The 12,062-nt window shown below is 36.7% G+C and overlaps 1 protein-coding gene across 6 annotated transcripts in view; it reads left to right on the top strand.

Annotated features, from left to right (window-relative positions):
* The window catches only part of MCMDC2 (minichromosome maintenance domain containing 2), a 40,895-nt gene that overhangs the window by 25,635 nt on the left and 3,198 nt on the right, over window positions 1-12,062 (top strand). For 4 of the 6 annotated variants that reach the window (XM_070222186.1, XM_001494432.7, XM_070222185.1 and 1 more), the window contains 2 exons: window positions 2,910-3,052; window positions 7,061-7,170. In XM_070222186.1, coding sequence (XP_070078287.1) covers window positions 2,910-3,052; window positions 7,061-7,170 — 253 coding nt within the window. The remainder of the gene's footprint in view (window positions 1-2,909; window positions 3,053-7,060; window positions 7,171-12,062) is intronic. The other 2 variants (XR_002810271.2, XR_011421561.1) reach the window with 1 other exon arrangement.

The raw sequence follows: 12,062 nt of genomic DNA, 5'->3' as shown, positions 1-12,062 counted from the left end.
TGACATAAAAACATGTCTGGCATGTCCTGAGAGTAGATGACGTAAATTTAGTAATGATTCTCATAGCTATTGTCGACAAAAATAATCCATAATGAATTCTATAAATGAAAATTGGTATGAGTTTATTATGAGCCAGATCTGAGGGCTAGCTTAGCCCCGGGCCTTCCTTCCCCAAGAAAGGAAGGGCACCAAAGATGTGGGGATGTACAGAGTGATTATATACCATCAAAGAGCATGTATTACATATGATTGAAATGTCCCTTTTACAATAGTCACGAGGTTGCTCTGTCGGCACAGTGACTGATGGACACAGCAGGTAGCCCGTTTGTTGTCTCAAGTTGGGTGGTCACAGGGTGGGTGCAGCAATCAATTCCTAGCCTAAGGAGAGATGCTTATCCTAAGGAAATGCCAATATGAGGGAAGTTGCATCTTTATCTTAAGACCATTTGTTCTTGTCTGGGAGGTAACAAATGTTTAAAGCAGACATACAATGCATGCTCAACGGCCATGTCAGGCCCTTTTCAAAAAACAAAGTCAGGCTGAATTACACCAAATGGCTTCCTCATATACCCTAATATATCCTATTGCTCGCCATTTGTTTCCCACTGTTAAAGGTACTCAAGTATTTACAAGTAAAGCCTTTTTAACTTTAACTATTCAGAAATCTGTCCACAGTAGAGTTAAAATACCTAGGTTGGATAGACAAAAGGCAGGAAATATTGGGAAGTGGGAATCCATGGGTCTAAATTTTTTTTGCATAGCTGCCTTCCTTGTAAGCCTATTGCATGGGTAAAAGGTTGAAAGGTGAGGTGGACTTAAAAATGAATTATGAGCATTGTTTATTCCCATAGATTAGAACAGAAAAAGAACAATATTTATGATACAATAAGGTCTTTTTGTTTGTTTTAGGATATAAGAATAAAGTAGCTAGTCTCTAAGAATTAGGGTACTAAATATTTAGACACACTAATGACCTGGAGATATTTTTGCCTAGTTTTTCCCTGAAAAACAAACAAAAAAATCTGTCGAGGTATTAATTAGTTAGGTATTTACTAAATGCTTTATATATATGAGTCTATTTCTCTTTTTTTATATTCTCACAGAAACGTAAATTTTCTTCTTTAAATAGTTGATCTTTAATTGAGATAAAAACAAGATACGTGAAACAATTAAGAGACAATTGAAGTGCTAAGCTGGGTGGTGCTGATTATAAGTATTTTAGGAATTCAGAAAGGGAGATATCAAGTAGAATGCAAGAGTTGGGAAGGCTTCATGGAGGAGGTGAGACTTTAGTTGGACCTTAAGAAAAGGTAAGATGTAGATGGCAGGAAGGATGGGCATCCTAGACAGAAAAAAAAAAATGTAAGAGCAAAGACATAAAAGTAGAAATAAGTATACGTGGAAAACTATGAGAAGACCTGCCTGACTGGAGCAAAATTTGTATTATGGAGTCATCGGGATTAGGATTTGGGAAATTTACAATAAGCCTTAAAGCTCAGGCAAAAGAATTTATAGTTGATTTGTCAGAGTTTAGAGAACAGTTGTAGACGTTCCTAGGCTAGTGAAATAGTGAAAATTATTTCTCCAGAAGATAAATCTGTTCGTCACACAAAACAGATTTGATGGAATATGTTGCAGCCTGGGTTCTAGGAGGCCAACTGAGATGGGGTTTAGTGTGCCAGTGTTTATTAGAGAGTGCTCTTCTGTCAATACCTGTGGAAAGGAGAAGGAAGCAGGTTTGGGCAAAGGAAGGAGTCAAGCTGCGATGCAGGCCCCAAGGTAGCTTCTGGCTGGCCCCACAAAGAGCTCTGGAGCTAAAGAGACCCACCAGGGTTGTCCTGCTTTAGATAGAAATAGAGAGGCTTTATAACACCATTCTTCCACTTCAGCCTCAATCAGCCATTTGATATGGGCTATACTGAGGCAATCCCTAAAGAAATTGACAACTGGAGGCCAACGCTGACAGCACTCCCAGTAGGTGGGGCAACAAGTCCTTTCCTGAAGGGGAATAGAGGTGGCACATCACTGTGCCTCCATAGGGTAGAACTAGGGAGGGCTACTGATGTTATTAATAGTATTATTATTCACTTTTGAAGGCGTGCAGAGAACCGTGGATTATAAAGAGAATAAAGCAGACAGGACATATCCAGATCTTTAAAAAAAAGTTGTATTTAAAATATAAATATTATAGTTAACAACCTTATTACTGTTAATTGTTCCTTTTGGTTCTATGAGTTGAAAAAGCAGAAAACCACTAAGATGGTGAAATGTCTGGAAATTATGTCATGGAATAAGGACTTAGGAACTGGGAATCACTCAGAAAGAAAAAAGCACAAAACTCAGAGGAAATAGTGAAAATCATTATGTTGAAGACTTATTCTTTAACCAAAATTTTACTGAATCTCCAAGGCCCACCTTCATAGTAGTTATACAGTACCTCCCACATTGCTGGTGTTCAGTTGTGTTCTTTAAAAGGAAGGAAGGGAAGTAAGGAGGGCAAATAGCTCTAGGGCCAATGAGAGAAAGTTATAGGGAATTCAACTGTCAAAGGATTAAAGCTATTCAAAGGGAAATGAGCTCTGAAGGAAGCCGCTCTCCCACTGAAAGGCTCTAAGTGAGCCTTTATTCTGGGGGAAACAAAGACTTGATAGGCATTCAAAGACATTGCACAGAACACTTCTAAGAGGGAGGAAGAAATTATTCTGGGTAAACGTTAATATTCATTACAAGCCTAAGACTATGATTTAAAGTGCTCAATGATTTTGGAATGGCCCCAGATATTTAATCAATTTTGATATAAATAAAACATGCAAACTTTTAAAAATAAAATGACAATGTACTTTGGATTTTTGTAATATAGATTCTATAATAAAGTTTGAATCTCATAAAATTTTCACACTTTAATTTAGCTGCTGGCTTTTGCAAAGAATTTGAATGTAGAATTCAGCGTGGAGGCAGAAAGAATGATTCATGGCTATTATCTAGCAAGTCACAGAATCAGAACAGATTCTAAATGTGGATCAAAACTGTCATCATCTGCATTAAAATATTTGTAGGTATTCAATGCAAAATCTTAAAGCCAGTATTGACTTTTAAATGATGTCTTTAATGAACTTATTTATCTGTTTCACTTTTTTCTTTGTTTATTTGATTCCTCATTGGTTGGTTTACAATTTACCTTGTTCCAACAGAATTTAAAGTGACTTAACTCCTTTTGTTATATTTTTTTTTGGGTTTTTTTTTTTTTTGGTGATGCCAGAAGCTAACATCTGTTGCCAATCTTCCTCTATTTTTTGTATGTGGGATGCCACCATAGCATCACTTGATGAGCAGCATGTAGGTCCATGCTTGGGATCTGGACCGGTGAATCCCAGGCTGCTGAAGTGGAGGGCAAGAACTTAACCACAACACCACTGGGCCGGCCCTTTATATTGTTACATCAGTTGAACTTCCAATAATTTGTTTTTCACTAAATTAATTTTTATTGGACCTCCTGTATGACATGTGCATGAGAAAATTTCTGATTTCAAATGCAAATGATTGTTTTTTAAAACGTGACTATTTATGGCCCTGGCCCTGTGGCCAAGTGGTTAAAGTTCTGCGTGCTCTGCTTCAGTGGCCAGAGGTTCGCAGGTTCAGATCCTGGGTGCAGACCTACTCCACTTGTCAGCCATGCTGTGGGGGCATCCCACATACAAAGTAGAGGAAAACTGGCACAGATGTTAGCTCAAGGCTAATCTTCCTCAATTAAAAAAAGAGGAGGAGGATTGGCAACGGATGTTAGCTCAGGGTGAATCTTCCTCACACACACACGAAAACAAAGTGACTGCTTACATTCTAGGTATTTTGTAGTTGAATCTAGAAAAATTCTTTTTAAGTATATTTTACTTTAAAATACTTTAATAGACTCATCTATTATTATTCCTCTAAAAGTTTTTCTAAAAAACTAATTTTTATTATAAAAGTAAAGTGTGGACACAGTAAAAGAAAAGTCTAAAATGTCCTGCTAACCCTACCCATTCCTATCCCACTCTCTAGAGACAATCACTGTTAACAGTTTTTGTATATCCTTCCAGAAATTATCTATTCAAATACTAGCATATACAAATATGTAACTTAAATATATGATGTATATTAAATATATATTTTATTTGAATATATTATATATTTTTAGATGTATGTGTTATTTAAACTGTTAAAAAAGCAAAATTCAACTGAGTAAATTTGAAGAACTAATTGGCTTTATTCAACAATTCATGAATTAGGCAGCATCCCATCTAACAAATAGAAAGGAACTCCAAGGGCTATACAAAATGGAAGATTTTATGGACAGAAGTGGGTAGAAAAGGAAGTTTCTAACAAAGAGTATATTGTTTCAGACAGGGTCATCTTCCTTTGGGATAAGGGTGGGGGGTCTAAACGGCAGATTACCACACTAGTGCTGACCAGGTAATTCTAGATTGACTGCTTAAAGATCACATCCCTTTGTGAGGATGTGAAACTTTGTGAGAGGGTGAAACTGTAATTAGCTGAGATATTAAGTCTTGGTTTGCTGATGTGGGGCTTAGCACAAGTGACTCCATTTTGGGCTTATTGTCTCTTTTTTAACAAAACATTTTATATATATAAATATATATAATAGATAAATATAAGTATATATATTCATATGGGTAGATATTTTCTTCTTGCCCAAATGAAATCATGCATGATATACATATCATATTATCAGCACATAGGGGCTGGTCTGGTGATGCAGCGGTTAAGTTTGCATGTTCTGCTTCGGCAGCCTGGGGTTCATTGGTTTGGATCCCAGGTGTGGACCTACACACCACTCATCAAGCCATGCTGTGGCAGGTGTCCTACATATAAAACAGAGGAAGATGGGCATGGATGTTAGCTCAGGGCCAATCTTCCTCAGCAAAAAGAGGAGGATTGGCGGCAGATATTAGCTCAGGGCTAATCTTCCTCAAAAAAAAGAAAATTATCAGCACATAAAGGATTACTTCGTTCTGTTTTAATAGCTGCATTAACAGTTTTAGTGTGTTTTGATGTGGCTGTACTATAATTTAAATAGCCCCTAATGACAGACCTTTACACTTCCTTTGATATAGATTAATTAATGTATGATCTCAAACAAATTATGAAGTAGGACCAGGAGTAAAATAATCCATTAAATAAATAAATATCTTGTTATAAATGCAATATAAAATAAGAGAAGTGAAGGACTGGCAGGAAATATCAACTATGTCTGTAAGAGATAAATAGGTTTAGTTAATTTCTCCCACTGTATATGTTTTTCCTCTGTATAAAAAGGTATTTTTTATTTAAACTCACACAGTTTCAGTTTACATTTGACTATATTGATCCAAAAATTAAGCAGAATTAATTTTAATATGATAACTCTACTTTTTCCCATTGTAGAAATAAACACTAGAGGTGGAGATGAGGTTTATGAAATAGCAAAATAAATGAACCACTACTCAGAAGAGTCATAAACCTTGATTTTTTCTCCTGCTTCTATAGATAGTAACCTAATAATACCATCTTTGCTTTTCTAGTGAAGTGGAGCTGAACAATACTCTCTTCTCTCTGAAAGGCTGTATATGTATATGTATATGTATATATATTCTGTCCTGGTCAACATTTTTAGAAGGAGTTTGGGTGAGGAAATCAGGAACATGATAATTAAATTTGTAAATAAACAACTCTGGAGAGATCTTCACAAGCTCAAATGATGATTTTAGTCTAACAAGAAGAAAATTAATAGGATAAATGTACTGCCCTCACTTAGGTCCCAATCTCCCTAGTACAAGCGGGAATGGATAGGAAATGGGTGATATGGCTTAAAATGAAAAGACTTATTTCATTCTTTATGAGTAAACAATGTAATAAGGCTGTTAATACTTCTGTGATTTGGGGTTGTATTATAGAATATATATAGTATCAAGAGAAAGAAAATGCCAGTTCTGCCTCACCTCTACTCTGCTGGTCAATTACTCCTGTAGTACTGTACTGAAAAGGAATGTTAACCAAATCTGGTCACAAGGAGAGTAGCCAGGATGGTGAGGGGTCTGAAAATTATGTCTCATGACATAGTGAGGAACTAGGAATACTTATCTTGGAGAAAAGAAAACATAGGACAACTAGAAAAGTTGTCTTTGAATATTTTAAGAGCTGTCACATTTAAGAAGTATTAGACTTGTTCTGTAATCCCAGAAGACTGGTGGGTGGAAATTGCAGTGAAACCAGTTTCAGCTTACGTTTATATAATCTTTGTGGGTGAGTCCCAGAATTTTCAAATGCCTTATTTGAAAGCACAATAACCCTGTGAATTGTTCTTATCCCCATTTCATAACTGAGCTTCAAAAAAATCTCAAATTAAATGATTTATACAAAGTCACACAGCTAGTAAATTCTGGAGACTTAGCCCAGGTTTTCTGATTGCCAAGTCCAGCAATCATTCAAGTACATTGTATATGCCTAAGGGAGATTTTTTTCAGGTAATCAAAGCTAGTTTAAAAATATAAAGGAATGGATTGCCTCATGATTCCTAGCGAATCCTGGGAAAAGTTCAAAAGAGACTGGAAAATAAGTAGCCTGGGATGTTGGAGAGAAAATTCAATTATCTGATGGGAGTTAGAGCTTTGATCCCCAAGATCTCTTCCTACACTGAAGTTTCAAGATTCTATGAGGACTTCAAATAGATGAAGAACTGGAAGAAAACACCAAGGATGTGTCTATAGTTAGGTTAATTCTCCCAACTGTGTATTTATCTGAATAGAACTTAGGGGGGAGGGGAGGAGACATGGAATAATAAAGATAAGCCAGAGTGGAAACCAACTCTTTGATAAGTCAGGATACTTGCTCATTCTGGAATAGTCTATTCAAGTTGGTAGGAAAAAAATGCTTTGAAAAGAAATTAAAAATTTTTTTAAAGTAAGAATATGCTGATCTTTAAGGTGTGGCTTATGTTCATGTGTGTCTTGGTTTGTTCCTGCCAAAATATATATTATCTTTATAATATCAACATATTTTGATTGGCATCAGTTTTCTTTTTTAGAGTTTCCCTATCTGAAGCCCATGCTCGACTGAACTTAAGGAATAAAGTGCTTAAAGAAGATGTATTAATTGCAGCCTTATTATTTGAAACATCTCTCACATTGAAATATGGTAATCTATTAAATTATTAATGACCACTACAAATAATTATATTTAAACTTAAATATTCTTAGTCTGTTAAATTGAAATGTTACATATATTTTAAAGAATCATAAATTTCTATCAGGTAATGCCTGTTTGAATTTGAACATTTATTAATTGCTTATAGAAAGTATCATTATCTGATATTAAGTTCCTTATTGTGCATGACTGTTTCTAATCTTGAACTTTTGCATTGCTTAAAGAATTCTGAAAAGAAAATGTGCTTAATATAACACATGAAATGACTTTAAATTTATCTTCCTTTTGAAATAACATGCAACATTTGTCAAGCAGCTTTGGAGTCAGGCAAATAGGCAAAGAAAATGTGATTATCTTGCATCATCACCTTCTCTGAATTGCTAGTTATAATACTATGACCATAGCATTTAATTGTTTGAAATGAATGGGGCTTATTATGGTTTTGCTAATAAAAATATAAAAAGGCTCTTAAGGTAAGAGTAAAGAGAGTTAATCTTACAAAGTTCTTTGTTGCATTAGATGAGACATTAATTTTGATGAGATATACCATCCTTCAAACCAAACTTTGGTTCCAGCTCTGGGACTTAAAGGATGTATTAATGTAGACTTTTCTGTGTGTATTTGTTCAGTGCTTAAATTTGCTTTAAATTCAATTTATTTTGTAGTACCTTTTCAAAAAGATCCATTAGAACATTACAACTTTGTTGTATAATTATCTAAATCAAGCATTCTAAACCTAGGATCCATGGATACTTAGAGAGTCGTAGGGGCTTGTGAATCCCTACATTATATGTAAATTTGTATATGTCTGTGCTTTATACCTTTTTGCTTAGGAAGATGAATCGTAAGTTTTATCAAATATGTCTTAGAGGTTCATGACCCCCAGAAGAGGTTAATTATCATCCTGAATTAGTTTTATTTACCAAGAGAAAAACACTAGTTCCCAGCCAATGCTAAATAAGAGGAAGGATATATGTGTTTTTATTTTTTATTTTTTCTGCTTTTTCTCCCCAAACCCCCCAGTACATAGTTGTATATTTTAGTTGTGGGTCCTTCCAGTTGTGGCATGTGGGATGCCGCCTCAACATGGCCTGACGAGCAGTGCCATGTCCGCGCCCAGGATCCAAACCCTGGGCCGCCAAAGCAGAGTGCGCGAACTTAACCACTTGGCCACGGGGCCAGCCCCTATGTGTTTTTATTTTTAATTTGCTTTATCTTTACATTCTTCTTTTATTCTATATGTAAAAACACAATTGGAAATAATAAGACATTTTATGTACCATGAAGAAAAAATGCTTCCAAGTTTACTATGACATGCCATCAGAATTGTTAAGATACAACTAGATTTCTGTAAGAAGACAAAAATGTGTGTCTTTGAATTGAAAAACTATGGTATCGTAATATTAAGGACTCCTGTGGTAGAATATGGCTGTTTTCACGTGGTAACTACTTTGTCAAGACTTACTTGAAGCATTTAAGAAAGCATTTGTTAAGGGAAATAAAACTATGTGAGGATTTTTTTTTCCTTTAGTTACTTTTTTGTTTTCATAATGAATTTTAGTTAGGTATATTGATTTTTAAGTCTTAAGCAAAACAATGCTAAGAGCTCCTTAAGTGTTACTTTAAATATAGCAGGCAAATGATCTCTACTCAGGGATATTTTTCTTGGATGCAGAAACCAATAGTTTGTGCTCATGAACTGGATTTAGCAGTTAGGGCAGGGGAGAGAGGGAGGAATTAAAGAAAACTCCCAGGTTTCTACCTGCGCAACTGAGTGGATCATGGTGCTATTTACCAAGACTGGAAAGAAAGAGAAAAAGGCTTGGGAGAAAAATCAAATTATAGCTATAAGTTTGAGACATGCTACAGAGATATCAATAGACAGATGTAAGAATCTGGAATTTAGGGGCTGGCTCTGTGGCCAAGTGGTTAAGTTTGCACGCTCTGCTTGGGCCTGGGGTTCGTGGGTTTGGATCCTGGCCATGGACCTACACACTGCTCATCAAGCCATGTTGTGGTGGCATCCCACATAGAAGAAACAGAATGACCTACAATTAGGATGTACAACTATGTACTGGGTCTTTGGGGAGAGAAGGAAAAAAAGAGGAAGATTGGCAACAGATAGCTCAGGGCCAATCTTGAAAGAAAACAAAAAAAGAATCTGGAATTTAGAAGAGAATTCTAACCTAGAAATATAATTTAGGAATCATCAGCACAGAGATTGTACTCACAGCGATGGAATGGATGAAATCACCTAGAGAAGGACTATATAGAGAACTCCAGGACTGCCCTTGAAGAATTGCAATATTTAGAAACGGGTTTGAAGAGGAGGAACACAGGAGATTGAGAAGCAGCAGCTAGAATGTAGAAGGAAAATCAAGTGTGGCGTTATAGAAGCCAAGAAAGGAGAGTGTTTCAAGAAGGGAGAGGAGTGGTTAGCTGTATCACGTGCTACTGAGTTTGAGTGACGTTAGATTTGGCAATCTAGAGGTTGTAGGTGGCCATGATTAGAGCTATTTCAGTGGAGTGGGGATTTGGGTGCGGTAGGAAGTGAGGATATAGAGATAGCACACATAGACAACTGTGAGATGTTTGACTATGAAGATGAAGAAATAAGGTATTAGGTGGAAAAGGATGTCTGGTCGAGGAAGGGATTTTTTAAAAAAGAAGATAATAGATCAAATGATATGCAATAGAGAGTAAACTAATGATACTACAGAAAGAGGGGAAGATCAAAGGAGTGAAGTGTTTAAAAAAGTGAGAAGGGATGGGATCTAGAGCACCATATGAAGGTATTGGTCTCTGATAGAAAAGTCACTTCATTTTATAGGATGAAAGACAATGGATACAGAATCAAGCAGGCCTGTAGATTTAGTCATGTACTCTACACAAGGTCATCAGCTGAAAACAAAAGATTTGAGGAGAGGAATGGAATATAATAGTCATTGTAGGGGATAGCAGAGCAAGTGAGCTCGAGAAACCCAACAGGGTTGTCAGGCAGTGCAAATTCCCATTTGAGGTTTCTGTGATTCGTTTAAAATAAAGAAATACCATTTATGTGATTTTCTGCCTAGCGGCCTGAATGCAGGCTGAGTTCATGCAGAGTTGAGGTTTTGATAGGTGAGTGTGGCAGTGTTACAGACGGGCAAGGGAGTTGGGGGACTGGCAAAGGAGGGACTTGTAAATTGGTTAAGAGGGAAGGGAACTGAAGGAAGTAGATTGGAGGTCTCTGAGATAGAAGACCTGGAAGCTGGAAGCATAGGAAGTAGTGTAGGGGCGCAGGATGTTTGAACTCATGGTTTTGACGTAAGTTTCTGGGGCTATCAGGTTCCTGGGACCTTTGGGAATGTGTGGTGGAGGCAGAGGGAAAAAGGTCAGGACATAGGGAGGTTGCGAGTTAAATGGATCATTGACTTGGAAATCACTGAATGGCAGGTATTAAAAAAGAGAGGAAGATAGCGGAGGGCTGAGCTGGTTGTTGACTTCACTGTGGAAGTGGAAAGGGTGATAAAGTCCAGATGGCACTGGGCATCAATGGGGAGAGATTTTTATCAAAAGGAAAGCAGGGGCAAGAATGGTCAGGAAGCTGCAAAGGGGCAGCAAATTAGGCATTGACTCATTCTTGTGACACTAAGGTATGTGGGGTGTTTGAGAAAAAGCAGCTTCACTTGAGAGAGCCACAAGGAAAGCAGCGTACTCAAGGAACAGCAAGGTTTCAGGTAGAGTAAGGCAGTAAAGAGAGCAGTCACAGAAGTCTGAGGCTATCTAAGTGTTTACTGACAACAGACAGCTCTAGGAAGGTAGGTACTGTCTGTGTGGGTAGCAGTTGTACTCCTGGCTAGTCATAGTTAGGTAATCATTCAACGAAACAGAATTTAAGAGCTTAACTCCTACAGTAATAGTCAAGGGTTTTAGGGTTTCTTTTAATTGTGGTAAAATATACATAACATAAAATTCACCATTTTAACTATTTATAAGGACACAGTTCAGTGGCGTCATGTACAACATTCACACTGTTGCACCATTCATCTCCATAACATTTCAACATTTCCCAAACCGAAACGCCATAGCCAATAAACACATAACTCCCCATTTCTCCCTTCCGCAGCCCCTGGCAACCACCATTCTACTTTCTATCTCTATGAATTTGACTTCTCTAGGTACCTCATCTAAGTGGAATCATATATTTATTCTATTTTGTTGGGCTTATTTCACTCATTATAATGTCCTCAAGGTTCATCCATGTTGTAGCATGGATTAAAATTTCCTCCATTGTGTATATATACCACATTTTGTTTATCCATTCATTCATCAATGGCTACTTAGGTTGTTTCCACCTTTGGCCATTGTGACTAATGCTGCTATGAACATGAGTGTACAAATCTCTCTGAGATCTTGCTTTTAATTATTTTGGGTATATACCCAGAAGTGAAATTGCTGGATCATATGGTTAATTGTGTTTAATTTTTTTGATGAAACTCTAGGGTTTTCTATCCGGGTCGCACCATTTTATATTTCCAACAACTGTGCACAAGGGTTCCAACTTCTCCACATCCTTGCCAATTCTTATTTTCTTTTGTTTAGTTTTTGATGGTAGCCATCCTTAGGGGTGTGAGGTGGTATCGCATTGTGGTTTTGATTTGCATTTTTCTAATGATTAGTAATGTTGAACATCTTTTCATGTGCTTATTGGAAATTTGTCTATCTTATTTGGAGAAATGTCTGTTCATCTTTTGCCCTTTTTTAATCGGGTTGTCATCGTTGCATTGTAGACACCCTATCAGATACATGACTTGCAAATATTTTCTCCCATTCCATGGGTTGCCTTTTCACTGTTATCTTTTGATGAACAAAAATAGTCTTTTGATGCGATCTATTTTTTT

Source organism: Equus caballus, chromosome 9 (genome assembly GCF_041296265.1).
Source record: "Equus caballus isolate H_3958 breed thoroughbred chromosome 9, TB-T2T, whole genome shotgun sequence".
In the NCBI taxonomy this organism is placed as follows: Eukaryota; Metazoa; Chordata; class Mammalia; order Perissodactyla; family Equidae; genus Equus; species Equus caballus.
The sequence above is the reverse complement of the archived record's forward strand: the minus strand, read 5'-3'. Positions and strand labels throughout refer to the sequence as shown.